Here is a 19,575-nt window from a genome sequence, read left to right as displayed (position 1 = left end):
TTGCTGAGGACAAGATGCAGCAGATATTGTAACATTTCTCATGCTGAAGTCCAGTAAATCTGTACTTCGTTTCTCAGCAGAGTGACTGACTACCAAGAAACTCTTGTGGTCAGATGACACAAGTGTGTGATCTCCTAAAAAAGCATCCTGCTCTCAAGGGGAATTTCATACCTATTTCTAGATTAAGATAAATGCTCAGGCCAAATTTCCCAATTCTTCTACAAGCCAGTCTGCCTCATGCAGCACACGTGTACAAAATACGCAGAGTTTGATGTGAGTTTTCTGGAATTGAGCCCTGTGTAAGCAGCAGCTATTTGGATAAATTCCAGACCTTGCATTTCCAAAATATAGGACCATGTTTGTGTGTTCATAAATTTCCTTATGCTTGAGAATTTGCTGGTTTAAATTATGCTCTGAGATCCTTTCCTGTAATTAATGAACCAAAAACCGTGCAGTAGAATGCCCTGATAAACATGGATTTCACTGTGCCTGCAACAATGGATTACCCCCAAAAAGACTTGGATCTTGATCAACAAATATTTCACTTGAGTCAGTACAGTTGAGTTTATAATGATAATTTTTAACGACATTGCATTTTTAGCTAGTAACACTTGTTTAGGACCATGATTCTTTTTAGACTCCCCTTCACACTAACTGTAGGGTGTTAAGGACTTGGTGAAAAATCTTTGTAGTTTGGGCCAAAGCAGTCTGCAGTCTGCTGGCAGAGATGTACATGTTGTCTTATCAGAAAATTAAATATAAATAGAAATACAAGGGTGTGACGTTGCAGGACAGCAGAGAATAGAGAAGCCAGCACAGAAACCCCTGAGAGGAGAGGTGCTGTTGGAGATGGAGGATGTGGGGGAAGAGAAGATTAACCAAGGTGGTGAGTAGTGGGGGAGAGCTAAGAAATTCTTTGAATATAGTGACTGACAGCTTGATTTGTTCATGAGATAAGAGATGAATTCTCAGAGGGGCACAGAGAAGGAGCAATTTGATCAAATACACAGATAATGGGTTTGGCAACTGCACTGCATTTAGTGCAAATATGGCGTGATGTGACACCATGGCTGGCAGGAAGGGGCTGCAAGGGGCCAGGAAAAATGGGGAAGAGAGAAACAAGGAGAAATTGAGAATACAGATTGATACAGCACATGCAGAAAGATGAACAAGAAAATACAAAAATAACTGCAAGAAAATAAACACAGATTTTGGCCCGGAGTATAAGAACTAGCAGGATTGAGCAGGCGAGATCAGCCACTCGGAGTATTCCATGGATTTAAGTGAAGGTCGGCCAGCTAAGAGAGTAAACAGAGAAAATATGAATGACTCTGGGGAAGGAAAAAAGTCATTACAGCCAGATTTAGTTAAACATAGGGTTTGATATAAACGTAGATTTCATATAAACATGGGCGTTGGTTTCAGTGAGAGCTCAGTGAGAGCTGCTAACTAGTTCAGTTTTGCAATAGCTTTATCAGCTGAAAACCCTGCTGAACTGGGGAGGAAAGCAGTGGCTGATATATTTTTGTATCACTCTTGCCTGACATGCACCCTTCATTTTTCTTTTTTCATTGTAATTCCAAAATCCATTCATAGCAAACTCATAAATGATTGAGAGTAGCAAGACAAAAGCAAAAAGGAATGCTAAGTCTGAAGAATGTATAGCCAGGTTGACATGTATAAACAAAAAACATGTGGTTTAAGAACTGTATTTACATTTAATTGTAAATTTAGGAGAGAGTAACCTGTTTAAGTGTATTTGAATTTCAAAGATCATTATTTCCCAACTAACATTCTTTGTTCCTTTCTAGATATTAATCATTTGTCATTATCCATCTGGGTGAATAAGGGTTATAACCCTTATAAAGAAGCCTCAGGCACTGAAGTGCTTCAGGACCCTTCTACAGTCAAGTTGGATATATAAATATATATATAGATATAGATAGATATAGTTAGAAATGCACCACTTGCCTAGGACTAAGTTGGCTGCAGAGCTGGAATATGTGAGGGTCTCTGCAGAGCTCTAGACACAAAATACTGAAAGTGCTCCTCAGGAGGGCCGGAATACCCCACTAACACAAGTACCTCATTTCTGGAACCTGACCTTGTAGGATGGTACACTTTTACACTGGACACTCCTTTCAAGAATTTTGGCAGCACTTGATATTGCAAGTTACAGAAATTCTGTATCCTTTGTGGAACAGAATTAAACATAACCATCCTGAACATCTTAAAACTAAGACTAAACTTCATGATGAGGGATGATTAATTTTTTAGGTATCCTACGTCTCCTCTGCTTCAGTGCTTTTATAAAGGTTTGCTACCATGTATCCCTTGACACTTTTCTGTCCATATGCAGGAAAATCTGAAATATTTTAAATTATTGAGATTGAAATTTGAGCTGCTGTATGCTCTAAATACTCCTCTGTGCTGGGCAAGTTGAAGTTGTAAAGTTCTTCTTATCAACTGTAGCTTCAGTGGACTTCTTTATTTCTTTCAATCACCTTTGTTCTTTGCTTTCTACCTCATGCAAACTGCTTTATTTCTGATTTTTTTTAAAAAAATGTTATTTTATGGATTGGATTTTTTCATAGGGGTTTTACCCAGATTATGCAGTTCTCACTTTGATTACTGCAGACTGTGAAAATCTCCCCACCTGCACATCCTGCTCTGATACCAAGGTTTATGTCCTGAAGGCGGCAGAGAAATTTTTGAAGTTAAATATAGGTAGTTTTTGTTTCTGAAAAAAACAACCAAAAAAACCAGTCTGGAAGGCTGCATCTCTCTCTTCACTCACATAAACTGACCTATATCCTTCTATCATGTGCAATATTTAGGTCAGGTTTGCTGCCTGGTGCCAGCTGTTCCTCTACACCAGCTGCTCAATATGATGATTGTTACTCAACTTCTAAACTTCCATTTTGCTACTTAGCTTAGAGTGCGAGAAATTCTCATTTAGGTTACTCAGCTGTCCTGCTTCTTTAGCAATTCATGATCACTCCAGGCTCCAGTAGACTCAAAGAACAAGACAGAAAGTTGCAGAAAAAGGAGAGAATTAGCTGGTCTTTATAAGCCAGATGAGTCCAACTTTCCTTGAGGTTACAACTGCACCTTTGAATCCCCTCACACTGCTCCCAGTGACCCAGGGAGTTGTAGAAGCAGAGCAAGATCCTCCTGTGAACTGTTTGGGAGCCCTGGGAAATAGGATGCCTTGTTCTGAGCATCTGCTGGGAGGATGTAGTGATTATCCATCATTCGTGAAGTGAATTATTCCCAGTATTGGCAGTAATATAGAGAACATGTTTTATACTGGAGAAGTTGCACAGAGTTACGTCCCTTCTTCTGTGATGAAGGGACAATTAATCCTTTCTTCAGCTGTTCTCTCTTAGGCAAAAATGCTGAAAGGAAAATCTTGCTTGGTGGGAGCTATAGCCAAACTGGGATTTTGCTCCAGCTCCTTTTATTACCACCTGGCTATCATGGTTCCTGTCTGTTTCTGTCTCCCTCTGAAGACAAAGGTGGGACTTGCACTGCTGGCAAAACGTGCTGCAGATCCCAGGGTTTACCCTGGCAATACAACACATTTGCCATACCCAGGTCACTGTTTGCTGGACAGGAATTGCTTCTTTGTGCCATGCAGATGCATTTTTTAAAGACGTGTTCATTTACATGTTTGAATAAGCAGTTACAACAGGCATGTGAGCAAAAAAAACCACCCAGCATTAATGTCTGGCTTAAAAATCAGGCTGGGGGGCTGCTTCCAGAGACAATGCTATGACTATGAACATAGGAAGGAGTGCTGGGTGATTCCATCAAAACATGCCTGGATTTTGAGCCCTATCAGTTTCCTAATAGTAGTGAGATACCTGGTTTATTGCTAAATAACCATGAAAGCTCTGTTTTGAGCTTTGAATCTGTTTGATAACAGTCTGTAGAGCAAGAAACAGTTTAGCTGCCATGCATTGCTCTGTGTTGTGCCCCAGTTTTCACATGATGGGAACATTAAACTCCTCTCCTACTTTAGCAGGCGTGCCAATAGGCTGCAGCTGATATTTTAGTCTGAGGAGTCGGGAAGAAAAGGTTGCACAGCATTGCACTGCAAATTCATTCACTCCCAAAGCCACAGCGGGAGGCAGAGAGATGGGAATTAACCACAGCAGATGGAGACATAAAGCTTGGTTAAGTCTCCTTCACCCCCAACAGGCTCCTTTTCTCTCGCCCTCCTCCCTGGTATATCCTGCAACAAAGCCTGTAACAATCACCAAAAAAGGAAATTCCTGAGCTCATTGCTTAACTAGGCTACAAGATCTAACCCTAACCTACGCCCGAAAAGAGACTGGAACTGAGTTTGACTTTGGGGTTGTTTTTCAGACAACATGAGAAAAACACACACACATTTATTTATTTATTTATTTATTATTTAGAGTGCAATAGCAGCAAGAAATGAAAGAAATCTGTTGTAACGCAGAAGAGAGAATCACTGTTCTAAGAGCATGCCTGAAAGTGGGTACTGTGCTTGTACAATGTTTGGATTCCAGTTCTGCTAAAATAACAGCATACTGCAATGGCACACACTGTACACACTGCTGCTGAATTAATAGAAATGGAGTGCTTGCTACTGCAACATGCCAATTTGCATAAAATTAGTTATGAAGAAAATGAAAATAAACTTAACCAAAGCTGTAAATTAAGATGTCGAGTCTTTGAGGCAGAGAATATTATGGTACTTCTTCACCATCTGCTGAAGGGGTGTCCAAGTTCATTCCCACAAGCTGGAGATGATGTAGGAATTGTGCTTCATTACCAGTGGTAGGCTTGTACTGGATAGTGCCCTTATTTCAGAAAAGAGCTGGACTGGAGCAGGAAGCAAATTGCAGAGTGCTACACTTGACATTCCACATAATTCTTAATTTCTCATTTAGAAGCACTGTAAGGAGAAGTGTCAGCCACTCCCCGTGGGCTGGAAAATGTCATCCATGGGTCTTCTGAGAAGCATGAGAAGCAGCCCTGCCACCAAGAACAAGACTGATGTTATATCCCCTCTGTCTTGGCCACCATCATACAGAAAATGAGTCAGGGAGATCACAGAGATCGAGGAAAAAACAAGAGTGTGGCTCTCTCTGCCTGCTCCTGTTTGAAGTCACAGCATTTTACCTCCTTGCTGCATGGTTCACTGAGTGCAAGGCACTAGAGAATCAAGCTCAGCTCCTGTAAAAAAGAATGTGAAATCAAAGTCTGGAAAGTCCAATAAAACCAAAGGTGTGTTGGTACCTCCTACTACATGCGTTATCTCACGCATCTCTGGAGGCAATGATTTTTATTCCTTATCTGTCTTTCAGAGTATGCTGTAACAAGATAATTTGAGACAAGATAAGAGCTTTCTGTCACAGAAATGGAGAGGACAATTCCCCACCCCATGTTCCCAGCCTCCTCCTTTCCTTCTGCCTATGCACGCTCCCCTCTCAAAACCTCTCCCTGATGTTCACAGGGCACACAGCACAGCATGTTAATTCATTAGAAAAGCTGAAAACTTTACAAAAAAAAAAAAAAAACTGAAGTAATGTTTTTATGGGTTTGGAGCTGCATCAGTTTGCTTTGCAATCCAGTGCCCGATGGTGGGGGCACAAGCAGTGACAAGAAAAGGGTGCAAAGCCGGTGAGGGGCTGGAGGAGCAAGGAGGGAAGAAAGAAGAGAGGGATGAGGAAGCAGGAATGGAGGTGAAGGAATGAGATCACCTTTTCCAAAGGAAAAACGTTTTAATTGCAGCATGGAACTGCATCCTTGTCTGAATTCAGCAAATTGCTTACAAATGAGAACAAATCAGCGCATTTTTCAGCCAGGCTTTTACTCACTGTAAAGTGTAATTCAGTTTGGAATATTTAAATATTCAACTCATTGTAAATTGTAAAGTGAAGTTCAGTTTGGAATATTTAAATATTCAACTCATTGTAAATTGTAAAGTGTAGCTTAATTTGCAATATATAAATATTCAGATATTCAGTACATCATTTTAGGCTTTCTCATCAAATAAATATAACGATTCTGGATCTCCTTTGCATGTTTTTAGGAATAATTAACGGGATACAAAGTAATTATCATTCAACTGAATTTTTTTTTAGTAAAGAATCGATCTGGAATAGTGAATCTGTAAATGACACTGCGTGTGCGGTGATGGGTCCCTAACACCCAGGCCATTGCTGCCATCTGCTGAGGGAGAGTGAACGGCACAGAAACGGCCAAGTATCGAAAAATCCTTCCTTGCTGGCCATTTCAGGAAGAAAATCCTGCAGAAGCGATGCCAGCAAGCCCAGCTCCACCTGACCCGGTGAAAAACTTACATCCACCATGTTAACTTCAACTTCCCCTGGAAGAAAACGGAAAGAAAAGCAACGGAGCCCAACTGTTTGTCAGTTATGGTCAGATTTAGTGTTTTCTGCTGCCGGAAGGCTGCAAACGCTCAGAGGTATTTTCCAACCTAACTGGTTCTGTGATTCCTGTGATTTTTCTGTAATGCTGTTGTCTCCCAGCAGCGGGGCCGCCCTGACGAGCGCTGTCCCCGCTGTCCCCGCTGTCCCCGCTCCGCCGGGCTGGTCCCGCCTGCCCCGGCCGGTCCCGCTGCCTCACAGCGGCTGGTGGCGAGGGAACCCGCACCTGAGGGGCCGCAGAACACTGAGGGCACAGACCGCTGAGGGCCACAGAACCGCTGAGGGGTCACAGACCGCTAAGAGGCCACAGACTGCTGAAGGTTCACAAACCGCTGGGGAGGGTCACGGACCGCTGAGGGGCCACAGACCGCTAAGAGGCCACAGAATGCCGAAGGGTCACAAACCGCTGGGGAGGGTCACGGACCGCTGAGGGGTCACAGACCGCTGAAGGGTACCCGCAGACCCAGGATGGGGCAACCCCCGACCCGCCCCGGCCCCACCCCGCCATGACGGGAATCACGCCCCGCTCCTGGCCCCGCCCCCGAGCGAGCTGAGTGGAGGAGCGCCTGACTGCTCTGCGTCACAGCCAATCAGAGTGCGGCACCGCGAGGCCGCCAACCAATAGGGAGAGAGAGGAGAGGCGGCCGGGCGGAAGCGGCTGCGGCGGCGCTGAGGGAGCGCGGCGGGCGGAGCGGGCAGGTGAGGGCGGGAGGGTCCGTGCGGCCTCTGAGGGGTCCGTGAGGCCTCTGAGGGGTCCATGAGGCCTCTGAGGGGTCCGTGAGGCCTCCACGGGGTCCGTGCGGCCTCCGAGAGGTCCGTGCCCTCCGCCGGGCCGTGGTTCCGGCTCTTGTTTCTTCAGCACTGACTTGGCGAGCCCCGCCGCGGCGTTTGGGCCTCCCCAGACTCCCTTCTCTGCGGGGCAGGGCGGCGGGTGTGGGCCCTGCCTGGTTTCTCTCGTGGGCGCGGGTGAAGAATGGAGGCCGCACGAGGAGCGGCTGCGGTCACTTGTTCTGGCCAGCCTGGAGAAGGGCAGACTGAGGGGGATCTCACCGCAGGCTGCAGCTTCCCCCCGAGGGCCAGCGCCTACCTTTGCCCTCTGAGGCCAGTGACAGGGCCCGAGGGAGCGGCTGGAGATGTGCTGGGAGAGGGTTAGGTGGATATCAGGTTGCCCAGGCTCTCCTTGGTCACAGCCCCAGGCCTAAAATATTTCAAGAAGCCTTTGGGATATGCTGTCAGGCATGGGGGTATTATTGGGGTGTCCTGTGCAGGGCCTGTGCAGATCCTTGTGTATCCCTTCCAGCTTGGGATATTCTGTGATTATGGGGGGTTTGCCCACCAGGACCCATCTAGGGAAGGGGGTCACCCTTTTCCCTTTGGCTGCCTAGTTTACAGGCTGCTCTTTCATATTTAGAGAAATGAGTGTTTTGTGTGCTTCTAGTACTTGCTATAAGTAAATCTTAGTGAAAAGATAATGTGGATTTGCCAGGAGTTTCCTGTATTCTGAGGATGGAGTTGTCTCTTCTTGCTCATTTTCTTACTGCCATCTCCCATATTTTGTCTTTTTGTACATTTATATTATAAATTTGTGACACAAATTGTTAACATTTGTTTCTTGGGTCATTCCCTAGAAATTTCATCTGGCAAAAATGGGTGAACCTCAGCAAGTGAGTGCCCTTCCTCCGCCTCCAATGCAATATATCAAAGAATACACTGATGAAAACATCCGTAAAGGCCTGGCTCCAAAGCCACCTCCTCCTGTGAAGGACAGCTACATGATGTTTGGGAACCAGTTCCAGTGTGATGATCTGATCATCCGGCCCCTGGAGAGCCAGGGGATCGAACGGCTGCATCCTATGCAGTTTGATCACAAGAAGGAGTTAAGGAAACTTAACATGTCTATCCTGGTCAACTTCCTGGACCTCTTGGACATCTTGATAAGGAGTCCAGGGAGTATAAAGCGAGAGGAGAAACTGGAAGACTTGAAACTGCTTTTTGTCCACGTGCATCACCTTATAAATGAGTACCGGCCTCACCAGGCCAGGGAGACGCTGAGGGTCATGATGGAGGTGCAGAAGCGGCAGCGCCTGGAGACGGCCGAGCGCTTCCAGAAGCACCTGGAGCGAGTGGTGGAGATGATCCAGAACTGCCTGGCTTCCCTGCCTGATGATCTGCCTCACACGGAGGGGGGACTGAGAGTCAGCGTGGAGCCCATGGACACTGATGATGGCAGCAGCTGCGCTGGACAGAGCGAAAAGCAGAGGGAGCGTTCTGGTGGCAAGAGAGATCAGGTTTTGGACAAAGATGCAGCAATGTGCAGCATTATTGATGAGATGACATGAAGCAAACAGCTGCTTTTGTTAATGCAGCACAGTGAGAGACAGAAGGGGTTCTGAGCATGCATGTTGTATTTTGTTTTGCTGTTGTACAAGCAGAAAGAGCATTTGTTGTGCACCTGTTGGAGGTTGTGGGTGACTGGGCAGATGAAAATGTTTAAAGTTTTGTGGTTTTTTGGTAAAAAATAAAAAGTCTGATTTTGTTAAATGTATCATGTGAGGTGGTAGGCACAGATTAAAGTTGGCTTTTCCTGTTGTACTTTCATTGTTCCTTGTTTTGGGTATGCCATTCTGTAATTCTTTATGCTGAGTCAAGAAGAAATTCCTACAGAAATGGTGTTTGTTTTTTGCACAAACAACACACAGGAACTTGGAAAACAGGCAGACAGAAACTCTGATTACATGAAGGCAATCCTTATGGTCTGTGTTTGAGGTGAAATCTAAAGGAAGTGGGTTAACTGGTGTCCTGTAGCTCTCACATCCTTTTGTTGTGTGACCCAAATGGCTTTCCTGGATCCTGGCAGAGACAGCCTGCCCTGCCTTTCCCATTTTTGCAGAGCAGTTTCAGGATCCTGCTGGTAATTATCAGAATTGTTCCTCTAGCAGCTCTCTGCAGTTTCCTCAGAAACCACAGGAGCTGAGAGGAAGCCTTTTCTTAAGGAGTTCTGCTTCCAGCTGCTGCATGCAAAAATCACCTTCATCCGTCTTTCTATCACTTCTTTCCTACAAGTGTAATGTCTCTCAGACATTAATCCCTTGGTTTTCCTGATTTTCCCTTAAAACTGCCGTCAGTTTGGTGCCTCTGTTCTCCTATAAGGCAGTCATGCAAGGCAAGGTTCCAATTCTAACATCTTCCACTTACTCATAAATAACTCCTTAGTACTTCATTTCACTGTGAAGTAGTTTAGCTGCTTCAGCAAAGAGCATTTCTTGGCCCTTGATCTCAGGTGCAGTTCTAGCCCAAACAGTATAAAAAGACATCCTTGAGGAGAGTGGCACAGGGAGAATGGCCAGGGAACAGCATTTCTCAAAAGCTGTATTTCAGTATTTTATCAAAGTGAGCCTTGAGTCGGCTTCCACACTACTTTTTCAAGTCTCCTCTCTATTCTGGATGTGTATGCAGATGCATGTGGCATTTTTAAATATTAAAGACTGGCACTCTGCTAGGCTCAACTGTGTAACAATTTTCCAAAACTAACAAATTATTGCTGCCAAAGAAAATTTGCCAGAAGATGCTCTGAGTTGCTTCTAAGTATTAGAACCAGAAACTTGTGATGAAAAGCTTGAGTAGCTCATCCTACAAATCTGTTACTTGGCCAAGCCCTTTCCACTTACCACAGCAAGTGGGTATTACGTAACCTTTTATCCAGGCGCTGTCTGCTGTGGCCAAAGCAGGTGTGGGAAGCAGTCTGGGGCAGCGGATTGCTGACAGTCGTGTCAGCTCAGTGCTGCTGTCAAGTTTCACTTACAGTCATCAAACAGATCTGGAAAAAAACGAGAAGCAGAGTTGTGTGGTGCTGTGAAGTGTTGTCACCTCTCAGTCAAAGCCCCGCCAGCAGGAGCTCAGTGCACTTGTACCCTGCCCCAGCAGCTGTGCTGCAGCACACTGCACAACAGCCCAGCCTCGAGCAGAACAGCCCAGACTGCACTGAGAGGCACCCACAGCTCCGTCTGGAGATGATGTGCTGAGCAGGAAACACGGAAGCTCACAAAGAAGATAATTTTTCTTGAATGAGAAGGGTGAACAGGAGTGTTGTTTGTCACCTTCAGCCAGAATGTTGTCTTCCATCTGCCTGAACTGGGCTCTCCTGGTGCTGCTCACAGGTAACCACGGGGGCAGAAACAACTGGATGGAGGTGGGTGGAGGTGACGTGCATCAGGGATTCTGAGGGTGGCAAAGAGAAATTTTATCTTGCAGCAGGAAGAGTGGCCACATCACAGAGGCTGCAGTTCTCTGTGTTAAAATAGAACTTCACAGTGGCTCAACAGAGCTCTAATGGCCTGACCTCCTCTGGGAAACAGAAACACGCTGAGGGTATGGTGGTTTTAAAGATTCTGCTTCTTGGGCTGACTGCTCATCTTAGTGGGATTTTTTAGACGATGATTTGAGCAGAGAACTTTAAATTGCTTTAGAGAAGCTGAAAAACAAGGACATTTCACTTTGGCAAGCCTCGTGATGATGAATGCTTAGGTAGACAGGGAGAAGATCAACTGTGGCTTCTGGTGATTTTTAGCCATATGAAATATTATTGGGACAAATTGGTAATTTTTTCTTTCTTTTTTTTTAATTCCTGAGGGAGCAGTCCTAGGTTGTTAAGGGCAACAGCAATGAAAACAACAGGTTGTAAAGTGGTAATAATAAAGACAGACAGACATTGAAAACTTGGTGGTGAGATAAATTCAGTAGAAAGAAAATACTACAGATATTTCTTGTAGTTCTTTATAAAGCCTTTTATTATGAGTTTCATTTTGAGCTTCCTTTTCATATTAAAGAAAATATGTTGTTTCAGAGACTTATTCCCAGTGTATTTTTTCTCTGTCATAAATGGTCTACTGGGTGTTAGGGCTCACTGTCTTGACCTGAGTAGTGTGACACAACCTCCTGGAAACGTGACAAATTTATGGGGAAGCAAACTAAGTAGAAACTGCGTAAGACTAAGAAGGGAGAATAAGGTAGTGGAAAAAAAAAAAGAGAGTATATATACTATTTCTCAGAAAAGCTCTGAAAAATTTCTACTGATAAGAATGGGCAAAACCTGCCTTAAGTCAAGAGAAAATGAAATTCATTCAGCAGTGATCATTCAGACGAAACCTGCAGTTTAGTTCATTGAAAGGGGGGAAGTGTTTCCCACAATGGCTTTGAGAAAAGTCAATGTCTTACTGCTCCCTTGTGTGTGTGGCGTGGGTTAAATGCACACAAAGGAAAAAGTTAAGAGCCAAGAGACTGCACCTGGCTCAAGAGAAGCCACCGAGTCTCTTCACCTCATTGCCTATGTGCAGAGCCTGCAGAAAATGTTATTTCTGTGAACATGTCCCTGGCCTGATCATTATCCCTCACTGCACCAGTCTTGCCAGGACACATCTATTTGTGCAAAATCCAGCAAAGCCTGGTGTTCTTTGAGAGACGGGAGGTTTCAGACATGCAAGATTCACAAGAAGCTTCCCTGCTCCTTGCCCTGTGCTCCATAACTGTTTGTCTTTTTGTCCCCAGGCTCCACAGTATCCGAATTAATTGTGATAGGAGAGGTTGGTCAGAACATCACTGTGCCCTGCCACTACACTGTCTGGAACACAAATAGCATCACATCCATGTGCTGGGGTCGGGACAGGTGCCCCAGTTCCAAGTGTTCCCAGCCCATTATCTGGACAGATGGCTGGAGGGTGACAGAGCAGCACAGCAGCAGGTACCAGCTGAAAGGGGACCTGCAGAAGGGGGACGTGTCCCTGACCATCGTGGACGCCAGGGAAGCGGACTCTGGGACCTACTGCTGCCGTGTGGAGATCCCGGGGCTGTTCAATGATCAGCTGATTAATCACAAGGTTATGGTGAAGAAAGGTGAGTGCAGAGGAGTTCTTGTGATGGATCTGCTCCTGGGTCTGGGCTTCAAAGCTTGTGGTGGAAATGATTTCTGCATTCTTGACTGATCTTGAGGACCTTGTGCATCTGCTGTTAGTGCTACCTCAATTAGGCTGTCTTTGGCAATGTTGTTATCCCACTGCAGTCACTGCAGATAAAAAAGGACATGATGCTTTCATGGAGCATTCTTAGAGACACCAAAGAATTTAAAAAGAAGGGCAGCATAAAGTATTCATCCAAAGCTTTATTCCTGCTCCTTTGTCATTGAAAGTTGTGTTTGCTTTTCCCTGCTTGATTCTAGATAAAATCCGAGGGATTTAATTGGTATAGAGAAGCTTTCTATCAATTCTTCCTTTGATTTTTAGTTTTTCCCTTGCTTGTGATATTTGTGGTACTTGGCTGACAAATGTACTTGTGCTTTGCTAGCAAATTTTTATTATGGAAACACTGTCTTTTTCTCAAAACACAAATGCCCAATAAGGTTAATTATGTGTTGATTTTGTTTTATATTTTAACATCAGCAAGGATCTCTACTGCAAGTCCTCACACTTACACCTCTGAACAGACCTCAGGTAATTTTTATCCAAGTATTAATAGCATGTACAAGCCATATTTCAAATAGGGAATCTTAGGAAGAAAAAAAATTATGACAGATGGTAGAAATATTTGGCTTAAATTTATTAAACATTACCAAAGATCAGAACTTGGATTTAAATTCTGATTGATATTATACTGAGGGAACATGTATATTTGGGAGGAAGCTGCTTCCAGGTGTGATGCTTAAATAGATGTTTTAATGGTGCTGCAAGATTTGCTTTTATTTGACTATTGTTTTGGTTTGTAGGGGGTTTTTGTGGTATAAAATCTCACCTCATCTTCTAGAAATGCATCCCATGAATGGTAAAACACAACTTTTAGGAGTTGGGTGTACCCACGATTTAATCAGAACTGTTTTATTGGACTAGCTCAAAAGAACATCAGACAGAGTCCTGCTTCCTGTAGCAGTCAGCAGCAGATGATTAAGGAGGATGATAGAAAAATGACATTATTTTTGTGACACAGTGCCAAATTATCGTTCCAGCCTGGTGTAAGGTGTGTCCCTGAGGCTACCAACGTCCTCTGTGCACCTTTAATAATGTGAGGCTCCTCATTTCAGGGGAAGAGACAGTGCTCAGCTATTCCTCACTTGTTTTCTACATTCCCTTCAGAAAAGGATAAACTTCTATCATAAACCTGCTCAGCTGCATCTTTCCAGTCTGAAAAAGGCAATTTTAATTTCCACTACACAAGAGAAACCTTGTGATGTAGCAATGGTTTATTCTCTGGATTCTGAAAAAAAAAAAAAAAATCAGGGATGCCATTTGTATTTCTCCCTCTATCTTGGATGTTTTCAGCTAAGCAACTTCAAATTAGTGTTACAACTGTTGCATTTCCTTTTTGGAAGAGGAAGTGAAAACTTTCTCAGACAGTTTCTATTCTAGTTGCAAATAACATTGATTCCAATCTTAGAACTCAGGGATTTTCTTATCCCTGTGACCTCCTCCTTAGCTGATGGTGGAACAGTGTTTGAAGTTTTCAGAATACAAAGTAGTGTGTGCATGTTCACACTGAGGGAGATGGGGAAAGGCAGGTGTCCATGTGCCTTTGATTTAGAAATACTCTAGAATCTCCAGTGGAAGCTGATTATCCTGTCCTCTTCAAAATAAAGCTTCTGGGATAAGGGTAACAATTTAAAACATAAAAGCAACCAGCTGGGGTTGGCACAGAGGGAACAGGAGATTTTGTGTTCAGGAGATTTTTATGTCATCTGACAACACATGGAGAAACTGAGACTGATGATAGATAAGAGAGAAATTCGTAGCTCTTAATTTTAAATGTTGCGAACTGCTGTGCTCTGGGAAATTACCTCAAAATGTGCTGCAGGTCCTTATGCAAATATATTACATTTTGTTCAGTCTGTTTACTGTATAGCTGCCTGGGGCTTTAAAAGTATCACCTGCTTTCTGTGACTGCATCATGTGCTGCTTCAAGGCCCTGAGATAATCTTCATCAGTTTTCAGCTGATAACCTAAGTTTGCTTTATGCATCATTTTTTGCTTCAAGGCCAGGTTGGATGGGGCATTGAGAAACCTGTCCATAGCAGGGGATGATAAGGGCTTTAAATCCCTTTTAACCCAATCTGTTTTATGATCTTATGGCCACTGTTTCTTGGCTCCAGCTCCGATTGGTAACTCCTTCGTAGTGCTGAGATAACAGTGAGAGCCAAGTACTCCTAAGAAGGAGTTCAAAGCTCTGAAAATATTCAATATTCAGAGTTTTGTGCTGCCCTCTGAGGGCACCAACCTCTTATGATATGCAGAGCCCAGACTGCTGACACACACAGAAGTTCAGGGTCCCAAGTCAGCGGTACAGATTCTTCTCTGTGGAGGCAGAACTGTTCTCTGTGCAAGTGATGTGTTTGTCTTGCCTTTGCTCAGCTCCTGGCAGCACCAGTGAATCCTCTGTCACTGTCACAAGGACCTGGCCATTGGTTTCTGCTTCAGAAGCTCCTCAGACTGTAAGCATCAGCCTTGCTGTAGCACACCTCGACAGAGTGGATGGACTTGAGAGGTTACTGGGTCATCCCTACAGGTCGCTTCCGCTGCTTTTGTCTGATTGCAGCAGAATATTGTTTTGTAGTCTACATGTTTAGTGGTTAGAAAGAGTGCTTATGTGCTCATTATTACAGAGGGAGGGAAAAAACCCCTGCTTAGCATGCATAAAATACTTCCTTCTAGAGGAGGAAGAGCTTTAGCAACATCTGTATGTCCTTTCAGGCCTCTGCTCCCTGCTCAGGCCCCTCAGACTGCTTGGATGTGACTGCAAACCTGCAGGTATGACAAGACATGGGCAAAAGTGCAGCTGGGGCCACCTGAGAGCACAGGGGTGCCCCGCACTCCCCGTGCAGTGGGGCTCAAACAGGCAGCTCTGTGTGTCCTCTGAGTCTTACAGCACAGGTGGGAGGCTGTGACACCTTACTCATTAAAAAAAAAATCACCAAATATTATTAAACCTGAATAAATGGGATTTCTCATAACTCCAGTTCTTCTGAAAATCTCAAAGACTGTGTTTAACAGCACAGTTCACACAATTATTGCGGAGATTCTGCTTGAAACTGGTCCTGTTGCTCAAATTAGGCTTTTGGTCTAAGGTGTGCTTTTCCTGCAGAATTGCAAAACACACAGAAGGCCTTTGGGTATTGCATGGGCTTCTTGCTGTCAGTTCCTCTAATGCTCCTTGGCTTGTGTTTGACAGAACTCATCTGTATCACTTGCCAGTCAGCAGGACCCAGAACGTGGGCTGTACATTGGAATTGGCTCGTGTGCAGCACTTCTGCTCATCCTGATTTTGGCTCTGCTCCTCACTAAACGTGAGTACTTCTCATAAGCACTTACTCAAGGATTGTTCAGGTCTGTCCAGCCACAGCTGTGGCTGATGCCACATCTCCCACTTCAGGGCAGGGACCTGAGGTCCCTGGAGGGCCCCTGTGCTGTGGCTGCTCACAATGGGAATTTCCTATCCTGAAAACATTTTTGAAGGTCCCTTATTTAGTTTCTTACACCTGAATTTATCTTTGAACCTACTATTTTACTTGCTTCTAATGGTTTAAACAAAATTAATTTTTTCTTTCTTTTTTTCTTTCTTTTCATTCTGAATGGTCCTTAGAATATTTTTACAACACGAAGAAGATGAGTGCTTCTGCAGGGTAAGTTTTCTGTTCCTGCTTTTGCTAATAGTTGCAGAAAAAAAAATCAGTGTGCTGAGCATTCCATCACATAATTTGGCTTTATTTTTTAACCTCATGTTAATAGAAAATATTATAAAAAGAAACTAATAACTCCTGCTACTTTTTTGTTACTTATTAAGCAAAAATAAGTGTCACTGTCAGTTCACAACATTAAGCAGCTTGCTAACCTCAGGGGTGTCAATTGTCTCATAAGTGGAAAGATGATTCACTATCAGTCATGATCACATGTTTAAACATATTTTACATTTTCTAATGAGCTGGTTGATCTGTTCTTCTGTGGTTTTATTGTCTGTTTCTGGTTTAACACCATGTTTTTTACTCTTTTGTGCAGCTTTGTCGCATTTTGGAGGCCACAAGGTGTGGGGAGCCATAGTGCCCTGGAAGAAGAGACTCATGCAGAGGAAAATATTTATATCATACACTAAGGACTGGATGCATGGCTGTCTTTGTCATTGATGGGACATTAAATAGTTTGCAAAATGCTGGCTGCTCCCTCTGCTCAGCAGCTGAACGTGACTGCACTACTGAAGCATTATTCACATCCTAATAATAAAACAAATAAAAGTTACACTTTAAATTAAAATCTTTATCAGCCTGTTCCAGAGACAGAAACGAAAACTGGCATTGGTGGAACTTTCCATTTCCTAAAGAAAGTTATGATTATATTTATTATCCGCTTCAAATTCTCGCTTCCTTGTTGGGAAAAAAAAAAAAAAAAAAGGAAGTGCCAGAAGGGCACAATTGTGTTCACTGTGGGTTCTATCTGCCACCTTCCACAGAGTCTGTGTCGTCAGAGGGCAGAAGCAATCTCACAGCTGTGTGGCCAATCTTGGCAGTATTAGTAATTTGATAAACACTTATTTTTGAATTTTCATTGAAATCAGGTATGGCCTGTTCTGGTAACAGCTCAGTAATGCAATATATGAATGTCTGTCCACCTGGAATTAAATCTGAAGGAGCTATGGCTGCTCACCCCCAAGGGGATATCCTTGAAGCCAGGCAGCATCAGTAACTCAATGGACAGAACAGTCACAGCTTGTGTGCAGAGAATTGACTAAGTGTGAGTTTTTTTGGCAAAGTACATCACTGTTTTCCTGTGGCTTTCTCCTTTACCCTGGGAAGCCCTTGGTGTGGAAAGTCTCACTTCAAAGTCTCTAAAAAATCTGAACAACCTTCCCCCACCTTTGTAAAGTTAATGAGATTATTTTCTTAGCTTGCAGAGAAATCGTGGACATTGCACAAAATATTGGCTGGAAGTTGGCCTTGCCTTCACTCATCACTAGATATCAAACAACTCTAAATTCCTAAGAATGTTGAATGTGTTTGATGGATTTTACCTCATAAATGGGAAACATCTGTGGCCAAGTGCCTGTCCTCTATTGCTCCTCAGTTAGTGACGTGCCTCATCTTTTATTCTCTGCAAAACAAAACTTTGGTTTACTTTAAATAAATAGAGTCTGTCCTGTGAGTATAAATTGCTGAGCAAGAGACAACACACCCAAATCATCCTTAAGAAGAAGAGTAATTGTCCTCAGTTGTTTTTTAGAACACATTTTAAGCAGAGATTGGGAGAAGAGCAGAAAAGCAGCACAGGCAGGAGAGACACTAACTCTTACCAAATATTGGTCAAATCATTTTGTCCTGAAGCTCATCCTAGGCAGCAGTGTGGAATTACCCAACACAGACACTGCTGCCACAGCAAAAACTCACCACAAACTTTCTGCCACTGAGTTAATCTTAAACTCCAAAATTATTTCAACAATGCAATGAGGCATAACATCAGTAAGTATTTATGTCAACAGCTGAGACACAGCTTGAAGCTACGATCTGGTTGTGCTTTAAGGGGATCTGGGGTCAGTGGAGAAGTGACCCCTCCTAGTCCCAGCTGGTGGAGATGGGAGGGCAGTGGTTTCCCCAGGGCTCACAGAGGCTCTGGCTCAGGTAGGGTTTTGCAGGTGAGTGGTTTTGCACAGACTCCAGAGGAGGAAAAGGCTTGTCCTGCTGAGGAAGGAAGAAATGGAAAGCAAATTGGGCCAGATGCTTTGGATTTTCACTTGTGATCTCTGTTCTCCTGGGGTCTCTGTTGTAGCAGGCTGAAAAGGTAAAGGTGAATTCATGGCTGACTGAAGAGTGGGAGCACAGATTTTGGGTGATCACTGATCCCAGGGCCGGGAAAAATGATGGACAAAACCAGCTCTGCCATTTTCTGTCTTCACATCATGTATAGCTTTGTGTGAGAAGGTACAGAATCCAGAAATGACCTGCTGGTGTCAGACTGTATTTTTGCATTTGATTACTAATAACAATTACTGACCCCAAATCTCTGCCCCTGCTGCAGACAATGCTTTCCTTCTGCCTGGCTGAGCATGTTGCTGCTGCAGGCTCCATCCCATGACAGGAGCTCGAGGAAGTCTAATCTGGTCTCTGAACTGGCTCAGGAAACATCTCCAGCAATTTCTGCTTTCTGCAGTTTTATGTAATCAGTCTCTACTGGGGTCAGAGTTAGACATGTGGGATCTCCAAAATCATCTGATTTCAACTGTTCATGCTCTTAAGGAGTTTGTGGGTTATCCTTAAGATTCCTAATCATAAAAGATGCTTGTCTGTAAAGATTTTTAAAATTAATATTACAGACTAATTCAGACTAATTCTTGCATCAGCAACTTTTCACGTAAAGTTCTAGAGTATCTGATAACCAAAATCTTGAATTAAGCAAAATCTTTCTGCTCTGTAACTGCTTGGTAAATACACTTTGCAAAGGTAGTGTGGAGCAAGAACTTTGCCCTGGGCATGCAGTGTGATACACATCCACAAAGGCAGAAGCTCCCTGGGCTTTTGCTACCTGCACTTGTGTCAGTGGATCTCTGAAGAGGCATTTCAAAATGAGCCTTAGACACAAGCAAGTGCACTTGGAAGCCATTCAGCCACCAGGATATTGTCTGGCAACACATTGAGCTGATGAGCTGAAAACTCATCAGACACCTCTGCCTTTTCTGCCTGCAAGAAGCCACTAGATAGCAGTACAAGAGCAGAAAGTGACCTGTGTGTTTGTGGTTCTTCCCAGCACACTTGGATTTTGAATGGCCTTTTTCAATGCACTCTGCTGTTGGCCCAGCCTTGCTATGAAAGCAAATCTGATAGGATGCTGTGTTCATCCTGTGCCTTTCCTGGTTGCCTGTGACATACTGTCCAGCTCTGTCTGGACAAGCTTTATGGGAATTTATAGCTGAATAATGACCCAAGTTTGTGCCCCAGGTGAAATTCAGCTGCTCCCTGCACTGGCATCAGCTGAGCATCAGCTCAGAGCCACTGCTGGGTGGTCAGTAATGGGAGAAACTATGATCATTGCAGGGAGAAAATCTCCAGGATATTGGATACCTCAGCTTTCATTAGTTCTGTTCACAGAGCAGCTGGGGCTGGGCTATTGTATGAACTGTAGCTGGTAGAATAGAG

General features: G+C 43.9%; 2 protein-coding genes across 5 annotated transcripts; both read left to right on the top strand.

Annotated features, from left to right (window-relative positions):
• The first annotated feature begins 7,098 nt into the window (after positions 1-7,098).
• Positions 7,099-9,017, top strand: MED7 (mediator complex subunit 7). The gene is given in 2 exon segments (NM_001245177.1): positions 7,099-7,124; positions 8,054-9,017. A coding segment is annotated over 1 exon segment (693 nt). The 5' UTR covers positions 7,099-7,124; positions 8,054-8,071; the 3' UTR covers positions 8,765-9,017.
• Positions 9,018-9,516: 499 nt separating this feature from the next.
• LOC100226241 (hepatitis A virus cellular receptor 1 homolog) lies at positions 9,517-16,705 on the top strand. 4 transcript variants are annotated; one of them, XM_002194759.7, is made up of 8 exons: positions 9,526-10,582; positions 11,970-12,314; positions 12,857-12,907; positions 14,813-14,892; positions 15,152-15,208; positions 15,630-15,744; positions 16,041-16,080; positions 16,454-16,705. In XM_002194759.7, the coding sequence occupies exons 1-8, from the start codon at positions 10,534-10,536 to the stop codon at positions 16,545-16,547; spliced, it is 831 nt and encodes a 276-aa protein (XP_002194795.4). In that variant the 5' UTR covers positions 9,526-10,533; the 3' UTR covers positions 16,548-16,705. The 4 variants fall into 4 exon arrangements, with proteins under 4 accessions (XP_072791363.1, XP_072791362.1, XP_030139790.4 ...); XM_072935261.1 differs by lacking the exon at positions 12,857-12,907 and having other exon boundaries at positions 9,520-10,582; XM_030283930.4 differs by lacking the exon at positions 15,152-15,208 and having other exon boundaries at positions 9,521-10,582.
• Positions 16,706-19,575: the final 2,870 nt, after the last annotated feature.

This window comes from Taeniopygia guttata, chromosome 13 (genome assembly GCF_048771995.1).
Source record: "Taeniopygia guttata chromosome 13, bTaeGut7.mat, whole genome shotgun sequence".
Lineage (NCBI taxonomy): Eukaryota > Metazoa > Chordata > Aves > Passeriformes > Estrildidae > Taeniopygia > Taeniopygia guttata.
Note: the sequence above shows the minus strand (reverse complement) of the source record. Positions and strands in the feature narration are given on the sequence as shown.